The 21703-nt window shown below is 42.5% G+C and overlaps 1 protein-coding gene across 17 annotated transcripts in view; it reads left to right on the forward strand.

Moving 5' to 3' along the window:
* The first annotated feature begins 205 nt into the window (after positions 1-205).
* Positions 206-21703, forward strand: part of CCDC88A (coiled-coil domain containing 88A) — an 81250-nt gene continuing 59752 nt past the window's right edge. For all 17 annotated transcript variants that reach the window (XM_057405806.1, XM_057405808.1, XM_057405810.1 and 14 more), the window contains exons 1-3: positions 206-344; positions 875-1245; positions 1365-1465. In XM_057405806.1, coding sequence (XP_057261789.1) covers positions 1183-1245; positions 1365-1465 — 164 coding nt within the window. In that variant the 5' untranslated portion in view covers positions 206-344; positions 875-1182. The remainder of the gene's footprint in view (positions 345-874; positions 1246-1364; positions 1466-21703) is intronic.

The raw sequence follows: 21703 nt of genomic DNA on the forward strand, positions 1-21703 counted from the left end.
CCCGGCCGCTCCTCCATCCTCCCTCCTCATCCTCCTCTGGGGGCCGAAGCCGCTCTCCCGCCTCCCCTCACGCGGCGCGGCCGTTGGGCGCGCGCTCCGCCGCAGCGCGCCGCGCACGAGCCCTGCCGCGCTTCCCCCCCCCCCTTCCCCGCTTCATTCTTTGGCCCCGCCCCCGAGGAGAGGGAGAGAGGAAGGGACCGGGTCCCGGTCCGGCGGAGGGATCTCCGGGTACCGCGCACACAGCGAGGGGCGGAGGGATCCGTGCGCTGGAGCCGCCCGTCAGAGGGAGAGGGAGGGAAGGAGGGGAGGGAGTGATGCGGCGCAGCGGGGCTGGCTGAGGCGAGGTGGCCGTTATCTGGGAGCAGGGAGTGGGAAGCGGGGCTGGTGCGGCGGGAGGCTGAGGAGGGGTGGGCGTAGAGGGGCAGGCGAAGAGCTGGACACGGGGGTTTAGAGCTGGGGAAGGGGGTCGGGGGGCTCCGGAGGCCGAGGGGAGCGGCCAGCGCGGGGGAAGGGCGAGGTTGTGGGGCGAGGCGGCGTGTGCCGGTCCTGCCGCTGTCTCGTTTGGTGGAAGAGGGAAGGGGGTAGAAAAGGGAACTGCGTTAAAATAGCCTCTCATCCCTGCCGCCGGGGGCTGGTTCCCCCTCTGTGGCTGTCGTGCCACTGCGGGGAGGGGAGCGGAGGGGCTCTCTCGTGTGCAGGGGCTGAGCTGGGGGTCTCTGCCCCTCATTGCCTCCCCTCCTCTGGATTTTTGTGTGTGGGGAAGGGGCAGGATGAGCCTGCAGAGTTTTACTGGGATTTCTCCTTCCTTTCTGAGGAGCTGCCGCTGCTGAAGCAGATTTTTTCCTTCCTTCCTTTTTTTTTTTGTCTGATGCAGAATCCCAGTAGCTAGGCAGCCTCCCTCTTTTCTTTCCTTCCGTCCTTCTACCCCTTCGGTATGTAGGAAGGGAGAGACCTCAATGGAGAAGCTGAAATACGCGTAGATGGACTTTCAGATGCCTTTTTTCTTGCACGAAGAAGATAAATCCCAGTTGCCAGCGCCCTTTTTGTTGGTGTTGAATTGCTTGGTAAAAATGGGGTTCAGTTCCTCCAGCTAAATCCTCGGAGCAGTTCAGAGTTGCTACAGCAAAGGACTTCAGGTTTTTTTTACATCAGCTACGTTGATGTTAACCGTGTTCTTGTAAGATGGAGAACGAGATATTCACACCCCTCTTGGAGCAGTTCATGTCTAGCCCTCTTGTCACCTGGGTAAGCATTCATCTCTCCTCACACCTTAACTCATTTATGTGCTCATTGTTTGATGATAAACGCCTTGCGGTGGAGAACAAGGTGGAGTTAGTGTCACGGTGGTGATGGTTGTGTTTTAGGTTAAGACGTTTGGACCGTTAGCTGGAGGAAATGGGACCAACCTGGAGGAATATGTGGCGCTGGTGGATGGCGTGTTTCTGAACGAAGTCATGCTGCAAATGTAAGTGTGTGCGAGTTGTGCCTTGGGTTCGTTTTTCTGCTCTTCTTTCTCTTGCGTGGTTTTATTTAATACGAAAACTCTTCCCCCCCCCATATTCGCCTTGGTAAATTTCTCTGTTTTATACTTGAAGTAGTAACATGGTTAGTTAAGAGGAGACTTGGGAGCATAGCAGATACTCTTCACACTTGGCTGTCCGAGTGATGTATTTGCAGGATGTATAGTGAATCACGATATGCAGAACTTACTGGAAAACTGGATGACTGTAAATAGTTTCCCAGCTTTCCAGTGGGGAAGCATAAAGGTTCATTCTGCTGTAAGTCATGCTCGTAAACAAAAATCTGAATAAATTTGCTTGCTAATAAGATTTTAATACCTGTCTTGGTTCATGTGACATGCTATTTAAAGATCATATGCAAGTCACATAATGTTGTTTACTGGGCAAACGGACTGTCCTTCAACTCCTTCTGCTGTATTATTCACAGTTCTAAATCAGAGTAGGTAGTTGTGCAGTAAAACTGATGTTTTAATTGACTCTATAGAATGCTTTTTGTCTGTGAGCCAGTGAAGAAACATTTTTACATGGTTTTATAAACTGTTTATTCAAAACTCTGATTGTTAGAAACATTTCTTTATAGTGACTTTTTGTTCATCGTAGTTGTGACTGGAATGTTGCCCACTACTGTAATGCTGGAGAGTAATGCTTTTGTCAAGTGCCTACTGATTTAATCATAAAAATGTTACTAGTGGAAAAATATTCTCCATACCTTTTTTTTGGGGGGGGGGGGCATTTTAAGTTTTTACAGAGAAATGCAGTCTTTGTTTGTATAGATATGAAAAAATGTAGGTTTATGAATGGCTGGATAGATACGGTGGTGTGTGAGCGTGGCTTGTGTTGACAGCTGTTCCTCAGCAACACTGCTCAGTGATGGGCATCCTTTTACTCTGTTTACAGTTTTGACTCATTTAGTACTTCAGAGGTTTTTGCTGTTGCTATTCAGCTTGTACAACTCGTCTACATAGAAAGATCCACATGTTACATTCAAGTTTGAATTTTCATCCTTGTGAAATCAGCATTTGCTTTTGTCACCTAGTTTTGTGCAGCTAAAATTCCAAGTGTTCACTCATGTAATATTGAGAAACATGGAAAACTTGGTGGAATTGAACTTTTTTGGAAGAAAAAAACATCTTGAGCATATTTCTAGCATATTTTAATAAGAATTTGAAGCGATGCATTCACTGAAGCATGCTGCTTTTATTTTATGTATTTGTTTTCTTGGACTACATCTAAATGAAGTAGCTTCTCAATGGTGACCATGCACTGAACTTGTAGAGCTTGTATCTGGTGAAAATATTTGGAAGGTGGATTTGGCACTGGAACTGGATCAAGGTGCTTGTGAAGAATATAGCCTTGAAATTAAACTTTTTGAACACTTAAGAGTATAAATTGATATCTGATACTTATGTGGGATAGGTGTATGTAAAATGGAAAGCTGTGGAGAGGGGACATTCCCATGCTTAAGCCAGAGTGCCTTTAATTTGGCTTTGACTTTGTGCTTTCTTCATCCCAAACCATGATTACTGCAGTTAACTTAGGAGTTGGTTGTGTATGTATTAAAAAAACATGCCCAGGAGATGTAAAATAAAATAGCTTGGTAATCAGAACACTTAAAATCTGCCTTAAACTAGAGGTATGGTATAAATAAAATTCATTTTACAAATATGTACCTACCCTGGAAGGTGTATTTCATTGAAAATACCTTTTTTGCGGACTGAAATGTGTTATGGTTGGTTACTGTAAGAGTACAGTTCTGGAAACTTCAGTTCTAGTTTGGAGGGGTTTAGTTTGTTTTGGGTTTTTTGCCAGGCTTGAAAGAGGGGAAAAAATGTTTCACGTTTTGCAGGCTGATTCCATCTCTGGTGAAGTCACTGTGGAAATCTGTGTTAGCTTCCAGTCCCGTTCACTTTGTATAGCCACCTATTAAACACATGTCTTCATTTGCAAAAACATTTCAAAGATGCAGCTCCAACTACTCATCTCCATAACTTATTTTCAGTATTTTCCCTTTTTATTAGTATTTCTCTCTTTCCCTTTCAGTCTTAACTGCTGTATGTTGAGAAAATGGGGCAGAAAAATTTGTATCATGTGACATCAAAAGCAAAATATTTAGCTACAGAATGTTATGTTTTGGGTAATTTTTCTTTTAAGCCCTCACTGACTTAATTCACATGAATTCGAGTTCTGTGGTTAGGAGCTGTGGCTCTCTTAAAAGCTATAGAGAAATGTTCCTGCAGAAGTCATCAGGAGTGTCATTTGTAGAAATACGTGGAAAGCACCACTAGAAGTTGCTTTTCTTACATGACTTGTGTTATATAGTGCTTAATATTCACACCAGTTTTGAGATATTAAGGCTGTTCTGGTGTGGAAATACAGCTAGTGCATACCTGTCAGCTAAGGGCTTTGTGATGTGGTGGTGGTGTAGATCATTTCCTATAGTTGTAAAGGTTTTTGCAGCATGAGATGCTTTAAAGGCCCTTAAAAGCAAGAGCAGGTGGTGGCTGTTAGAGGTGCTGTGGTCCTGCTTTATATATGCTTTCATAGTTTATTTTTGCCAAATGTTGAAAAAACAAATTCTCTGACCATAAAAGTGAGTGCTAATATTGGATTAGGCACGGTTTGTAAACAGTTACACAGCCAGAAAAAGTGGCTTTGTTACTTGGAGAAGGCTTTTTGTTCAGTTAAAAAAGAGTTAATCCTGCCCTCCATCAGCTACAAGTGAGAGTGTTAGTATGGCATTTGTTTCTCCTTGTGCTTGTCTAGACCAAATCTATTTTCATCAATTGTAATGATTTAGACAGAGGAAACAGATGTCAGCATTGGAATAGTTGGGGGATAATGGTACTGAGATGGTTGGGTTTTATCAGCATTGAGTTTATTAGTGCCTCACGCATGAGAGAGAATAATTCATTGAATTCCTTTTATGTCTTTTGCTTTTGAGTTTTTGGACATTTTAGTACATGTGAAAATTACACAGATTCCATTCAGTGTTACATCTGAAGAGCTCGCTCTTTGCTGGAGATGCCACAGGCCAGTTTTGTTATTATGATTTCATTTCATTTTTAATTAAGGAGAGTTCCAGTGTTACAATATTAGCTCCTAACTTGAGAGAATGTTTCTCATTTCCTGTTTAAATTTAGGTCCAGTTCTACAAAAGTATTAGGTTACCTACCTTCTGCTGGGATCAGTCAGTATCTGATACCTCTGGATAGAAACCCATCTGTCTTTCTAAATCTGAGCCTTTATCTTTGTGTTCTTTGATACAAACGGAGGTCATGCTTCTTGGAAATAAATCAGAACTCAAGAGATCACTCCAGTGATGTTCTGCCACGGCAGGGAGGTGGAGGAACATACCAAGAATACTTCATACCTTTACTATACCTCTATATCATAATGTTTCTAATGTTATGAAGTGCTCATATACTTGAGTAAAATAAATGAAACAGTATTTTAATGGATTTAGTCACCTGTTGCACATTTTGGTGCAATTACGGTAAAATAATACTTAGTTGTGTTAGAGATGTTTTTCCAGAACCTGACTAACAACACCTCATTTATTTTAGCCTTAGTATTGCACTGCTTATATACACTTCTGATCCCAAAAGATGGATGTTTCTTACAGAAACACTCATTTTCTGAGTGTTTTTGATCTTCATTTCTGATATTTGTTAATTGACTTTCAGCAGGGTTGTGTAAGAAGTGCTGAAAGTCTTGTAGTACAAACTGTTTCCCAAACTGACAAGAGTCTTACTGGTTCCTTTGAATAAAAATAGGCAGCTGCAAGGAATTAAGAGACTGAGACTTTAATTACATTTAGCACCACCATTAATTTTTGTTCAAGTAACAAAGGCTTGAAACTGCATTTTAGTTTTAAAGGTTTTACTTTTTTATGGTTTGTATTTGTGGAAATGGATCTGTTTGAACTATTGGACAAATACTGTGTGCAGAACCATTACAGGACCAAACTCTGAAACAAGGTTCATTTAATCCACTGCCTGGAGAACCTGTCTGTTTTCATCACAGTGTTAGGTTCATGACTTGTCTTAATTGACTATATTAATCAACATTATCCGTATCAGTTGCATCCAGACATGCTGAAAACTACTTCAAAGGATTAAGTATTTTATTGTTCTGTTTTTCTCCCCTTTGCTGCCCCCCCCCCCCCGTTTTTCCCTGGCTGGATCCACATGCCAGTGTTTCACACCCATAGAATTTTCCAGGTGGACCGGCTGACTCTTTCCTCTCTTTCCTTCCAACACTCTCGTGGTGTCTGCCTAGAATGTGCAGAGTGCTTCACTGAGTCCTAGTCTGAGCTCTTTAGTTGTATGCTTTTTTCCAAGCAATTGAGCTTGCCAGCCCATACTTCTGGCTTGCCTGTATCTTTCCCTGAAAACTGGACTCCATCTCTAGTGCTTGAGCCAGCTGCCTGCCTGGGTGGAAGACTTCAGGAACATGCACTCCAACCCAATTAACTCTTTTGTGAGAAGACCAACTAGCAAGAGGCAGCTTCAGGTGGGGAAAAAAGGCTTTGGGAAAATAAAATTGAGTTTGGCAGTAACATTGTGAGCATGTACTTTAAAGAAAAGTCAAATATTATGAAGGCTCTGCCTTTCTCACCTTCTTGAAGCAAATGGATTTGATTCACACTTTTCAGATGTACTCTGTCAGGCTTCCGCACAAGGAAGGTAGATGTCACTGTAGTAGCTGGTGAGAGCTCTTGCTCCTAAGAGTGGTTCTGCAGCTGTAGAGCCTACATTTTTCTTAAGGAAAGCTGGATTTAAAACATTCATTTTTCTTGTAAAGAAGCAAATTCTGTAGTAAGTGTCAAGCAGAATGTGCACCATGGTGAAGATTGCTGGAATTATAACCTTTCAATTACAAAAAAGGAAAGGGCAGTTCTTAAGGTGTAATGATGATTAATTTTGCAGTGAGCTTTGAATTGGGCAAATGAAGGGAACATAGGCGGATACCTGTACTTCTGAGGTGCTTGGGTTTTCGTGGCTAAAGGGAAGTGTGGCTTGAATGTGGAGTGCTTAAAGTATTTGCTCTTTGCTTATGCCTGAAGTTTGACTAGGGTTTTTTATGCTTTTATATTTTTTCTGCAGTTGGTGTCTGCTTTCCTTCATCCCGTCTGCTCTGATTTAGTAAACTGTTCTGTGGTTCACTTGTTTCTTGCAGTGTTTTAAAGATTGGGAAGTAAATCTTTCTCTGCTTGTATTCATCCATTTTTTTTTCTCTCTTCTGCATGTGCTATCTTGAGTATATATCTTTCACTCTGTCTTCTTGTTTCTTTTGGTAGTGTACTACTTAATCCCATCCTTAGTCCAGGCTGGTAGCAGTAGCTGTGTCCAGGGAATAAAAGCTGAGTTAAAAAAGTTTCCTAATACATACAGAGATGCTCCCTTGAGTCTACCTGCCTGCTCCAAAAATAGCAGTCTTGATTGAAAGATCTAAAATCAAAATAACTTGTTTCAGCAAGTAAAATATTCTGCCAAGGGAAAAACATATTCATTATGGTTTTACAGTTTTATTTTCAGTTTATTTTGCATTTCACTCACATTCTACATGCTGTAGAATAATGAAATGAACCTACTGACAGCTTTCTAGGCTATAATGCGTTTCACTGTCATAAAGGTAAGAGTGTGCTGACACACCATCTCCTCAATAGCTCAGGGCTGTTTTGCTTGTAGAGACACACAGATAGAATCATAGAATAGTTAGGGTTGGAAAGGACCTCAAGATCATCTAGTTCTACAACCCCTGCCATGGGCAGGGACACCTCACACTAAACCATATCACCCAAGGCCTCATCCAGCCTGGTCTTGAAGGGATTGATGCATTGGAGACTACACAGCAGAGATGCCTGAGCAGAATAATGGAGGAGGTACAGTCAGAGAACACAGTGCAGCACTACTAAATAGAGCTGTTGTTACACAAGGTTGAGTTGGGTTTAGCTGAAGTCGGAGGACCATGTGGGGAGCACCAGGAGTGTGATGTTGAACCAGAGGAAGACAGCTCCCTGTATGACGCTAGTGGCTGTGTTGTGTGCTACTGTAGCAGTTCGGGCGTGATGGCTGAGTGGTACATCTAAGCATCATTTGCCCTTTGCAGCACCCAGCGTTCAGGCTGGGTGAGCTTTCTAGTTCCAGTTATGGCTGGCTATGATATTTCTGTTTGTGGAGCTGACTTTGCTCTTTACCTGCCTCTGCTTCTGTGCTGTGGCTGTCCTGGCTCCCTGTGTTGTAACAGAAGGCTGCTTCTGCTCTACTTTTTGTACCAGAAAGGCCAGTTTGCCCAGGTGACTGAGGTGCCTTGAGCCACCCTACAATGTTGCCGTATTTCTTTGTTGTATAACAGCAGTAAATTCCAGAATTTTGGATTAGCTACAGATGGCTTACTTGTGCTGATCAGCTTGCACCTTCCAGTGGCAAGGCTGTGTTTCCTGAAGTATCATGACTGGTTGGGGATCTCTACAGCACAAACCTTTGCCAAGTATTGCTGTGCTCTTGATAGTTCTTTTGAAAACTAATCAAGTACATTGACAAATTGATTGCTAAATCCTAGTATGGTTTGTGTTGGAAGAGACCTTAAAGCCCATCCATTTCCAACCGCCTGCCACAGGCAGGGCACCTTCCACTAGAGCAGCTTGCTCCAAGCCCCTGTGTCCAACCTGGCCCTGAACACTGCCAGGGATGGGGCAGCCACAGCTTCTCTGGGCACCCTGTGCCAGCACCTCAGCACCCTCACAGGGAAGAACTGCCTAAGAGCTCATCTCAATCTTCCCTGTTCTGGCAGGTTCAAGCCATTCCCCTTGGCCTGTCCCTACAGGCCCTTGTCCCAAGCCCCTCTCCAGGTTTCCTGCAGCCCCTTTAGGCACTGGAGCTGCTCTCAGGTCTCCTCTTAAGGAGCCTTCTCTTCAGGCTGAACCAGCTCAGCTCTCTCAGCTTGTCTCTAGAGCAGAGCTGCTTCAGCCGTTGCAGCATCTCCATGACCACATCATCTGGGCACATCTTAAGCTCATCTTAAGATCATTTAAGCACATCTTAATCTTGTGTAAATTCAAGCTTGTTCTCATGTATTTCTTCTGTTAAAAAGGGATTTTTTTAGCTTTGTGTTCTTTCATATGTTCCACTTATATTTGGTTTCCCCTTCTTTTTCTCTAAATACCAGTTTGTTGCCTGCCTTGTCTTTCACACTGTACCACTTTTCCCTATGCAGTAATTATTTAGGAATCAAGATTGTTTTCAAAATGCTGTTTTGTTAAAGCACATGACCTCAGTGGTCAGAGATTGTATGGTAATAACTGTGCAGGAGTCTCTATTTGTTTGTTTGCTTTGGTTTAGAGTCCTGTATCTCAGCCTTCAGATGCTCCAATGAGGGATAGCCTCTTGGGCAGCTGTTAGTAACCAGTGCTTAAAAAATGCCCCCCATTGGACTAAGGTATGTTAAGTCATTGAATCAAAGCAAGACTACTGCTTGACCCAAACTGTTGGTGTGTTTTCCATTGGCTTCCCCTAAAGAAAAGGCAATAATAACCTTACATTGTATGCTTAGATTTGAAAATAGTAAGGGATGAAATTGTCAACAGCTTGTGTCATGTTCCTGTCTGTTGAGTGACTCTTTGAATGTGTTGCACATTTTGATACACTTGAAAACTTGCTTCCGTTCCTGTACTGGTAGGAGATAGAGTCTGCTTGGGGTTATTACAGAATTTTATCTGATTTTAAGCTGCAGTGAAATATTTGCTCTAGTTTTTGTTTGTATTTTTATTTTCTTAAATCAGCCCTTGAGCAGAAAATGTCAGGTGTAATTTCCTGGCAATTTGAGAATATACTTGTATATTGAGAGTACTGTGTAAGCCAGACAAAAGCAGAATACAGATACTAGTTGATCTATGGTAGAATGTAGAAAAATGTCATACTTGCAAAGTGCTGGGTTGCATCTTAGCCAGAATATTAATCCTTTAAGAGTTTGTATGTATGCTTATCTTGTAGCTTTGGGTAGTCAACAGGGGTAAGGTCTTTCTGGTGTGTATATATATATATAAAAATCAGTAGGAGATTGTACATGCATTGATATGCATGCAGAATCTGCAAGGCATTTCAGTTGGTGTGCTGAAGCAATGAAGTTGCTCACATGGATGAGATTTTTACAAGAAATGTAACTTATTTTCTTTGGCAATCCCCATCTTTCCAGGAGCCTTGCATATGGATTTGTCTCTTTCTCTGGAATAATCTGGGCAAAGGCTCAGGTATGTCAGCAGTTGAAGAATTCGTGCAGGAAAAGATGAAGATGTATATTGTTATTAGCTTACTTACAGGAGGGTTATTGTCCTTCATAAGAAAAGAGAAGTCTAGATTTGTGTTCTAACCTGAAGTATTTAACTTGACAATACATGATTATCAAATAAAGCAGGGTACATAGTGCTGTGGTGTTGAAAGTTCAGGTAGGAGAGAAAAAATATATGCAAACTTAATCTCTTAAGAGTTTGGGTTGTTTTTTTTAAGCTCAAGTAAAGAAGATGCATAAATGTCTCTTAAATTCTACATAAATTATTTTCCTTTATATTAATATTTGAAATAACTTTGCATGTTAGCTTCGCAAATGTCATTTGCTGAGGGCAATAAGTGTTTATTTGCTTCTCTTCTGTTCTGCTTGCTGCTCCCTATCTGTGATGACAACTTTCTGGCCCTGTTCTGCTTCTTTTATAACTCTTTCTGATGTTTCTTCCAAACCACTTAACCTGTATGTTTGCAGAATGTTCTTTTCAAGGTAGATTGTAAAAACATTTTCTCACTTTAATGCCTTCTGATGTTTGGTACCAAGTCATGCTGCATCTTGTGATCCAGATCGGAGAGTGCTTACTTGTGTAAGGCTAATCTTTCTGTCACAGGATTATTGGGGGTGTAAATGTTTGCAGTGTTTTAATGGCCTGTTAACATGAGGTGTTAATCAGGAAGTCAACTAGTTTTCACTTACTCTGTTAAATAGAATTGGACTAAATAGATCTCAAAGCTTGAACTCACTTCAGAAATAAGAAATGTTGACCCTCAGAGGGAAAATAACACACGGTGAAACTGTACAAAACTTCAGTATTCCTTGTCCTCAGTACTTTTTTTTTCTGTGGTATGTCCATCTTCTGAAGGGGGCCTACAGGGGTGCTGGAGAGGGACTCTTCATCAGGGACTGTAGTGACAGGACAAGGGGTGATGGCTTCAAACTGAAGCAGGGGAAGTTCAGGTTAGATATAAGGAAGAACTTTAATGTGAGGCTGGTGAGGCACTGGAATGGGTTGCCCAGGGAGGTTGTGAATGCTCCATCCCTGGCAGTGTTCAAGGCCAGGTTGGAGTGGGCTTGGAGCATCCTGTCTAGTGGAAGGTGTCCCTGCCCATTGCAGGAGGTTGGAACTGGAGGAGCTTAAGGTCCCTTCCAAACCAAACCAGGCTGGGGTTGTGTGATTCTGTAGATCTTCCTTTCCGTTACTGACACTTTGGTTTGGTGGTAGCCAGTTTACCTGTGCTCTGTGGAGCAGAGACTGCTCCATGTTCTCATTGAGAGTTGCAGGGAGCTCACCCAAGTTACTCAGTGCAGTTGGTGGTGATTCACCGTTTTCAGTCTTTGGCAGAAAGGTTTGTTTGAGGTTTTTTTACATAATGTGATAGGAAAAAGAGTACATCTGCTAGTCAAGCTGAAACAATAGTAGTAAAGTTGTTCCATGCTATGCGATGATAAAGACAGCTGTTGATCTGTAAGCTTGGAAGGTATGGATTTTTGGGGGGTGTTAACTCAGTGATACCAGTGTGTGCTTAGTAAATGACAAGTAAGCTGTATTATTTCCTTTTGTTTTCTCCTACATGTTGCTCACCTGCATGCATCTTCTTTATTACCATTAAGGAAAAGTGACAGAAAATCTGGTCTGTTCTGGGCACTCCTTTTTTAAAACCATGGGAGGTATACATTAAAGATCAGCCACCAGCCTCTGGAGTGTACTATACTTTGAGGTCCTTAATGCCATGATTTAGTGGTGGACTTGGCAGTCCTGGGATAAAAAGTTGGACTTGATCTTAAAGGTCTTTTCCAGCCCCGTTGCTTCTGTGATTTTTGTCTGGCTGTTTGCACATTCAGGTGTACACCTGGGAGTACACAGATAGGAGGGGATTTCTCTTCCTGCAGATAATACCACTGACAGTGGGACCATCCAACAGAGCAGTGTTGGTCAGAGCAGCCTTGCGGTGCAAGGTGCAGCAGGCCCATGTTAATGGAGAAGGGAGGGGCAGGGTTACTTGGCACAAAGGCTTGTGGCACTGCTTCAGATACAGTTATTCCAGCACACTTCAGCCATGAGTAATTAGGTAGCTCCTCTGCTGTGAGTGCCAACAAGAGAGCTTACGCACTGTGCAGCTACCCTGTGAGTAGTTCGGCCTGGTCAGATGGTGCAGAACTAAGGCAGAGAGTAGGAAAGCTGTCTCATAATGCTCAGTAGTGTTCCCCTTGATCCCCACTAGCCAGTTGATTTGTTGTAGGCCACTTGGTCATGTTTTTTTTTTTTTAACGTAGGCCTAGAGCTTCAGCCTCCTGATAGTTTATGATGTTGGATGTAATCCTGGGAAGTGGGGTTTTGTGCCAGGGCCAAAAGGATTTTGATGTCAGACCTACTTCCTAAAACTCACATTAGCTTGAAACAAAAACCTGTTGCTACCAGCTGCTCAACTTCTGCACTTACAGTCAATCTTTGCTAAGTGCAAAATGTGCTTAAATGGAGATAGTAATGGGCATCTTGTTTTGTGGTGAAGGATATCATGCATTTGTAGTGGTATCTTTAGATATTTAAGCAGGTGTCTGCAGAATTACATGACCATTTTATCTGCATTGATTGCTGCTCAAACACTGTTCTTGGAAGGGTAGAACTACAGGCACTTTACAAGTAAGAGACAGATTATCATAAATGCCTGTTAAAAAGCCAAGGAAGAGTGGTTAGTATAAATCATGTTTGCTTATTGCAAGTCAGGATTTGAGCATCCTTTTACTGGATCCTGTGTAGATAAAACAGCTTAGCTGGATTCAGAAGTGAACACTCCTAGAAATGATATCCCTTGTGTCTTCAGCAAGTCGGACTGTAGCTCTCCAGTTGTGTCAGTCATGTGTGCATTGTGTGATATCAGTGGGCCATCACATTGTTCAATATTTACAAGGGCCTCTAGGGACAGGCCAAGGGGAATGGCTTTAACCTGCCAGAACAGGGGAGATTGAGATGAGCTCTTAGGCAGAAGCTCTTCCCTGTGAGGGTGCTGAGGCGCTGGCACAGGGTGCCCAGAGAAGCTGTGGCTGCCCCATCCCTGGCAGTGTTCAAGGCCAGGTTGGACACAGGGGCTTGGAGCAAGCTGCTCTAGTGGAAGGTGTCCCTGCCTGTGGCAGCGGTTGGAGCTGTATGAGCTTTAAGGACCCTTCCAACCCAAACCAGACTGGGATTCTGTGAATATCATCAGTACATTGCAGCCTCTGGGCTTGCGTGTCTTGCCTGATACTCTTCAAGAGGTGGAGGGACTTTATTGCCATCTCTTCTTCAGATAAGAATGTGTTGAGTTACTTCTCTGCATGCTTCAAGAATGGATAGTCTGTGTTCATAGGATCTTAGAATCAACTAGGTTGAAAAGACCTTTAAGATCAAGTCCAAACTATTACCCCAGGACTGCTGTCCTTAGGGAAGTCATCCATTTAAATCCATTTCTGTCAACATAGGAATTCTGAAAAACATGTGCTGGAACTATAGCAAAGGAGTTAAGATTTTTTTTTTTTTTAATCTTTTTTATAGGTTTAGCATGGAAGCAGCAGCAATTTATCATACTGATAGATGCAGGAGGAGTTTGAAGTACACCATCTTGTCCCAGCCTTTCTAGAACATACACGGTCAGAAGATTCAGCCACTGAAATACTGTACTTCAGAATCTGCCCCATCCTTTGATACAGTAAATCCTGCAGGCTGACCCTTTAGCTGTGATTGATGAGTTTAAAAATGATCCAGCACTACCCTAGTGGAGGCCAGTGTTCCTTTTGTCCCACATGCAGAGGTGCTTCCAATAGATCCATTGCCTCAACTACCTGCTTTGGTGTTGCTTCAAATGCTTAAAGCAAGTGGAGATTATCAGTTATTCTCCAGTGAAGGCCCTGATCTTACTTCAGCTTTCACGGTAAAAGGACACTGCTGTATTAAGTTTTTTTGCAAACCACATTTTGTATGTGTTTATTATTTTCCTACTAATAGTAAATAATGGAAATGCTGCTTTATCATTTGAACTGTATCTGAAAATTCCATTATCAGTAGTTACTAAAGTATTTGGCAGAGAGGGGGAATGAGCCTCAGTATTCCAGTTAAAGGAACTTTGCAAAAAATGCAACTTTATTAGTCAAGCAACGCTTATGTGTAAGTGAATACTATGCTGCTGTAGGTTAAAACACAGAGTAACAGTCAGTATGTTACCCTTTGAGATGTACACTTTTGCAGGATTTCTTCCAAAGTGCTTGTTTCAGCATTTCACTGTAATGAACAAATACATTCAAACAATGATATATTTAGAATTAGAGTGCGTTATAATACTAGAGTTAATCATGAAGCACCATCAAGGAACAGATGGCAGGAGGGGACACAACTGGTTTGCAGTCTGCATAGATTTAAGCATGAAGCCATTAAGCTATCAGATTCCCATTTCTGATAGATTTTGGTCAATGAAAATTTAAAGACACCTAATCCCTGATTATATGAGGTCTCAATCTGTAACTCATGGAACTGGTGGGATTTCAAAATCACTGAAGTTCTCTAATCAGGAGTTTTAAACTAATGCATTATTGGGATAGATGCTCCTGTCTGGTTTTACTGCATTGAAATTAATGTATCTTGTCATAAGTAGGTTGCTCTTAAATGTAAAATTGCTTAAGGGTATCTTTTACTGCTCTGCTTCCTATTGACTTCCGGACAGATTTGCCCTATTTTGCCAGGGTATTTGCTGCTGAAGCAGTTCAGTATCTCTACCTAATAAAAGCAGTTCAGAGCATATATTTGCCTTAACAATATTTACAGTGTAACAAGCACGGTAGCCGTTACAATCTAGCATTGTTTAAAAAGTCTTTTTTAAAGATGTATTTTACAAAAGGTCTGGTTTAGACCTGATTTCTTTTCAAAATAATTTCATTTGCATCTTATTCCCAATAGCACATACCAGTTTATTTCAGTGGTATTGCACCAAATGTACCCTAATGAGCAAAATGGTTTGGTATTAATAAACATGTAATTATTACAACATTTTCTTAGTCATAGAAATTAAATAATTCACTATAATACAAGTATTTTATTAAAATCTGTTACAAGTTAGTTGCCAAGAAAATGTGAACAGATCTAAAGATGCATGCTCTTGAAAGTACGGGTTCTGGTGGCTTATGTTTAGAACTTTATCTTTCTATATGAAAAAATAGGCAGATTTGATTAGTTATTTCAAGTGCTTGGTGAGAAAATTAGTATGTCTGTTCCTGGCTTGGACCAGACAGACGAATTACAGTTATACAAACAACATATAACGGAAAACTTGTAGCTAACATTGTGCTGTGTTATTTCCTCTGGGAGAGGAATGAGTTAAGACATCGATATTTAAGAAGATGGACTGTATTGACTAACTGAAGATAATTTAAAATGGTGTTTTGTGGATTAAGGAGACTACTGAGCTTTAAAGTTGGAGGTTCAGAGGAAATGAGACCTGGTTATCAGTACTGGGAATGAAGGTGGGTTTACTTTTTACTGTAATAAATCTGCTGAAGGATGTAATCACAGCTCTTTTGCTAACAGCGCACAGTGTGAGAAGCGATCTGTCAGGTCTGGTCTGGCTGTTCAATGCTCTCTGCAAGTCAAAACTGACATTTCAGACATAATCTGAAAGCTCGAAATCGGTGACTGCAGATGAGAGAGCACTGGTAAATGCAAACACTGAAGGATTCTTCTATCAACTGGTCTCTATTTTAGATGTTTATGTTTCAACAGGTGGGTCATTTTAGTAGGGAGCCTATTAATATTCTGTGTTTATAAAGTATAATCACTGAATCAAATAATGTGGTTAGAAAGATTTAAATGACCATAGCAGAGAGGTAAAGGAAAGGTATTTGCACAGGAGGATATTGAGACAGGATATCACTCCAGGAAGAGTTAGAAGAAGTTTTTTTCTGAGTGAAAATCGCCCTAGTCATTGCTCACATGTATTGAGTGAGAGTGGTGATGAGAACTTACCCCCCTTGTTTGAAGGATAACAAGCCAATACAACAATCTTTACCACAAAGAGACAAAATCAAGGAAATAAAACTTCCCAAAGGGCTATAGTGCGTTACGTTGTTATGAGGATGATCAGGGGCTGGAGCACCTCCTGTATGAAGATAGGCTGAGAACATTACGGCTGTTCAGCCTGGAGAAGAGAAGCTGCGTGGAGACCTCAGAGCAGCTTCTAGTATCTGAAGGGGGCTACAAGGATGCTGGAGAGGGACTCTTCATCAGGGACTGTAGCAATAGGACAAGGGGTGGTGGGTTCAAACTGAAAGAGGGAAGTTTAGGTTGGAGATAAGGAAAAAGTTCTTTACTGTGAGGGTGGTGAGGCACTGGAACAGGCTGCCCAAAGAAGTAAATGCTCTATCCCTGGCAGTATTTAAGGCCTCAGGCGATATGGTCTGGTGTGAGGTGTCTCTGCCTGTGGCAGGGGGTTGGAACTGGGTGATCTTAAGGTCCTTTCCAACCCAAACCACTCCGTTTCTATGTTTAACTGCATTAGAAATGATTGGTAGAGATTAATAATGTTAGTACTGATATTTAAGCAACTGTAATTTTATTATTGCTCAAAAGCAAGGGGTTAAACTTCCTGTTAGCACAATCTGTTTTAAAGTTCTGTTGAGAAACGTCAAGGGACCTCTGAGATCTGGTTTTCTGGTGGACCTGGTGTTGTAATCTTTTGGAGAAATGCAATTAATTCTGTGCGCCAGGTTGTCCTGGGGCTGACATTCTGATTTTGCTTGGTGATAGTCTGCACTAGCACAGGATCATATAACTGGCCTGTGAGGGGGTTTTTCAAGTGATAAAGATACAGCTCCAAGAGCACATCTGTGGCCCAAGTTTTTGCAGCAAAATTCAGTCTCAGTAAACTGCTGCCTGCAATTCATGCCAAAAAGAAAATGCAGAGGTTGAATGCTTTCTGTTCTGAGATACAGGAATGAATCCTTTTGACCCAGTATAACTTTTGTAAGAAAGAAACCTGGAATTTTCATAAAGTGTCAGGAATTTGTCAGCAAGTATGAGTTGGTCTTGATAGATGCAGGTATGCACAACATCAGAAAAAATACATCTATGGAGGGAGGGGGATATGATATGTGGGGTGAATTGGTGGAAATAAATGTTACTTTACATTCAGCAGCAGTTGGTACATATCAACAGAATTTCTAACTATCTTTGTCAGTGTATAATTTGGTGGAGTTGATCAATATGCTGTTGGTTTTCTAAGGATTATGATGGAGAACATGAATCATAAGAATGATTCGCAGTGGTGCTGTTGCCAAGGGTCCACTACAGTGTTCTGTAAGGGCCCAGATTGCGTTGTATCTGTAGTGCTCACATGTGAGAGATGTAAATTACTTTTGTACTGTGAGAGGAAATGCTGGTGTTCAGGTGCAACATCCAGGTACCAGTATAATGACATCTTGCTATTCCTGATGCGACTTCAAGGGTTTATATTTGTAATGTCAAATAAAACACAGAGCTCATGTGCTCTGTCTTTGGTGCATGCGAGTCCCTGTAGTGAAATACTGTCCTGCAGAACCATCAGGGTCTAACTGGAGGAAACCCCAGCATCAGACCTGTTTCATTTGTGATTCCAAGAGTGAAATTAAGACGCAAGTGAGGTCAAGGACTGTAATCAATCAGTTGGTTTGTTACAAAAAGACTGTTATTATAAACAAGGAAACTGTTATAAAAAAGAGATAGCGATAGGGCAGACTGGAAGAAAGATAGAAATAAAGCAAGGATTTGGGTTGCAGAGACCGAGTCACCACCGTGGATCCAGCAGTGTCCTGGGGGTCTGTAGTTGTCCTTGGTGGTGGGGGTCCTCCAGGGTCCATAGTAATTGTCGGAGGTGGGTGTCCCAATGGTCATTACCGTTTCCCCCTTTTATTATGAGTTGGGGGGAATACGTCTGTTCTTAACGTCATGTACTGCACTGGTGGACCAGTTTCACTGACCTTGCAGCCAGCTCTTCAGCTGCATGTCTGTAGCAATTCCTGACACCAGTCCTTGACGTAATGGATGAAAGAGTCTTAACTCATCCCACCCATCTCTCAGACAGTGGACAGTGGAGTCCCACCTCAGCTTCTCATGCCCATCTTTGAGACAGCGGATGGTGGAGTCTGATTTCATAGAATGTTTTCCTTGCAGATGCTCTGGAGTGTGACTCACAAGCCTTTGCAGCTCAGATGGTTTTGCAGAATGAGCTACCAGCAACCCCTTTGTCTGTCCTTTGTGTGATATTATTGAATAAGCTCAAGGTAACTCATACCTTAGAGTAACTACTACTGTAAGTTCCTGCAATCGGTGTTTTCACACTTGTTTCCCATCTGTTAACAGCAACAGAAGTTACCTGTGCAAGAACAGGTTTATCGCTGTCTCACAAGAACATGAAGACAGCAGTGGTGTCAAAGATGTGGAACTCAGAATTTATGTCCTAAGAAATCTTGGGCTCTAACTGCCCATTTTTTAACTCTTCCACACTGATATCTTAGGCGCTCTTTAGGATTTCGTTTCTATGTTAATTTCCCATTTGTACTATTGGTATATGAACAATTTGTATTAAAAATGTGTAAAGATTTACAGAATCACAGAATCCACAAGCTGTTGGAAAAGACCTTTCAGACCATCAAGTCCAACCATTCCCCCAGCACTGCCAAGGCCACCACTAACCCATGGCACTGAGGGTCTCATCTACTTGGTGTGTGGACACTTGCAGGAACGGTGACTGCAGCCCTGCCCTGGGCAGCCTGTTCCAATGCCTGAGCACCCTCTGGGGCAGGAATTGTTCCTCAGCTCCATCTAAACCTGCCCTGGTGCAGCTTGAGGCCGTTTCCTCTTGTCCCATCCCTTGTTCCTTGGGAGCAGAGCCCAGGCCCTCCTGGCTCCATCCTCCTGTCAGGCACTTGTAGGGAGCCATCAGGTCCCCCCTGAGCCTTCTCTTCTCCACACTGAACCCCCAGGTTCCTCAGCCCTTCCCCATCACCCCTGTGCTCCAGGTCCTGCACCAGCTCCGTTGCCCTTCTCTGGCCCCTCTCCAGCACCTCAATGTCTCTCTTGTAGTGAGGGCTCCAGAACTGAACACAGGATTCGAGGTGCAGCCTCACCAGTGCCCAGCACAGGGGCACAACCCCTGCCCTGGCCCTGCTGCCGCACTGGTGCTGATCCAGACCAGGTTGCTGGGGGCTTCTTGGCTGCCTGGGCACAAGCTGCTCATGTTCAGCTCCATCACTCAGCACCCCCAGGTCCTTTTCCATGGGCAGCTTTCCAGGCACTCTTCCCCGATCCAGGAGCGTTGCATGGGGTTGTTGGTGCCCAACACAGTGGTATGTTTACATACTCATTAGGAAAACGTAGTGCTATGCAAATGATAAAGCTTTTGTTCTTACAAGATCTAAATTTTCTAGTAAAGCTTTTGAAATGAGGAAGTGGAAAGCCTGAGCTTTTATGACATTTGTGTTTTGAATTCTTGTGGTTGCACACTAATTTTTGTGTTGATGCTGAAGTAAGAGCTATTACAATATCCAGGAAACTCCAGTGCCCTCTGTTGTGAGTGCTCTAAAGGGAGAGCCATCTGAAATACATGGCTGTGGAAATGCTGCTGAAGATGATGAAAAAGCCTGGCGATAATCTGGTCGTCATTAAGATTAAAGATGAAGATTAAGGGCCCAAATCGGCCATTTGGAGATACGAACTAGGGGACTTCAGCTGATCTCTGTATGCCAGCAGGGCAGCAGGATTTATCCTGGATTTTCTCTTCTGATTTTAACCAATTTGAATGAATTCAGTTTGGAAAGGAGCTCAGTTCTACACATCTCCAAAGCATAATCATTGTTAGCCCATTTAGTCCTGTTTGCAGCTGCAGGTTGGCTGAATTAATAAATCCAAGGTGACATCTTAGTCACATAGTTTGGGCTAATGTATTCCAAAATGTACTTTGTTTATGGTATTTTTAGGAAGGTGGGGATGAGCATTAGGAACGAAGCAATTACCCATTTAAGAATCCGTGTCCTAATTTTCCTGGATTTGTATTACTATATATGAGAAAAAAGATGCTAAGCTTACTCCTTGTCTTCTAAAACTGACTGTGTTGGACGTGCATTTTGTATGTGATCTCACTTCCTTTCCCTGCATTACTTTTTCTATGTTATTTCTATCCATGCTTACAAAACAGGAAATTCTGATAGCAGTAAACTGAAGAAAACAACATAAATGTATCTCCCTAAATGTCTTAACATGCTAAAACCAAAGAAAGCTTTAAAAGGTAAATTAAAGTTTGTGTAGGTAAATTATATATAAATGTTGTTTACACATGAAACTACCAAAGGGATAAATTGCATCAGAGTAAATCATAATGCTACAAAGTTCAGTGGAGTAGAGGGAATAGCTTAGTTTGGGATGCAGGTGGTTTACACTTACACGTTACAGTTGAGTATCTGTATAGAAGCATATGAATCGTGTGTATGGATGATGTTGTAGGCTGCTTACATGTAGTTTCTTTAGGTATGTTCTGTACAGTGTACATCCTTTTTCTGGTGTCCTCTGCACAGCCTTCAGCTTGTGTGTATCAATAGCATCTGGTGTTCAGGTTGCAGGTTCTGGGTGTTCTGCCAAGACAGCTCATGCTGACCTGTAACCTGCTCCATTCAGTCTCCTCCTGAGGAACTCCGTGGGAATGAATACACTGTGTTCTGGATGTGCTATTCAATAGGCAGTTCCTGCTCTCTGGGGGCATGTGGACCTGTGTGTAACCTGGCAATACAGTGCACCCAGGTGACTGGGGAAAGGCTGTGATGAGCCTTTGCATGCTGCTTAGAACCCAGGTGATTCACCTGTAGAACAGGTACAAATGCAGACCTTCCCTGGAGTGTGACTGTCTAGTAACTGAAACATCATCTGTACCATGCATAGAACCCCAGACTGGTTTGGGTTGGAAGGGACCTTAAAGCTCCTCCAGCTCCAACCCCTGCCACGGGCAGGGACACCTTCCACTAGAGCAGCTTGCTCCAAGCCCCTGTGTCCAACCTGGCCTCGAACACTGCCAGGGATGGGGCAGCCACAGCTTCTCTGGGCACCCTGTGCCAGCGCCTCAGCACCCTCACAGGGAAGAGCTTCTGCCTAAGAGCTCAGCTCAGTCTCCCCTGTTCTGGCAGGTTCAAGCCATTCCCCTTGGCCTGTCCCTACAGGCTCTTGTCCAAAGCCCCTCTCCAGGTTTCTTGTAGACCCTCTTAAGGTACCTCTCTTTAAACAATATTTGTACTAAAAAATTGAAGAATTAGGTTTTTTTGGCAATGTAAATTCTTTTGCCTTAGTGTTTGGTTGTGTCCACTATAATGTTCAGGTCATTTTTGTATTATAACAAGTTACTCCTCTTTCTGCATTTGATTCCTGACTATAACCCCTTTCCTGTACGTGTTGTTATTGAATTCTACTATACTGCTGTTGCACCACTTTTGCACTTTATCGTGATAGTTCTCAACTGCCATAATGTTCTTTGAAGTTTTGTGTGTGTTGTTTTGATTTTTTTTTTTTTTTTCCTCTTTTCCTCCCCATTTTTGCCAGTGGCAGTTCTGGTAAGAGTGTTCTGTATTCCATTGTCTAAATCATTAGTGACAGTGTTGACCGAAACCAGACCCAGCAGACACACACCCCTGCAGGAACCTCCAGCGTGACAGTGAGAACTTAGTAGTTTGAGTGTAGTGTCCCAGCCAGCTGCACACTTACCTGGCAGTAATGTCATTAAACTATGCCATAATATCATTAAATATCCAAAGTTGTGTTGGGCAACTGTATTAAGTGTCTTTGTAGAAGTTAAGATGCTTCACACTGGCCATAACTTTTGAGTTCTGTACAGGGTGTTGTGGGAGAGCTGCACTGATTCTGC

This window comes from Pezoporus wallicus, unplaced genomic scaffold, assembly GCF_028554395.1.
Source record: "Pezoporus wallicus isolate ANWC-B61680 ecotype Strahan unplaced genomic scaffold, APGP_CSIRO_Pwel_v1 contig_6714, whole genome shotgun sequence".
NCBI classification, from domain to species: Eukaryota; Metazoa; Chordata; class Aves; order Psittaciformes; family Psittacidae; genus Pezoporus; species Pezoporus wallicus.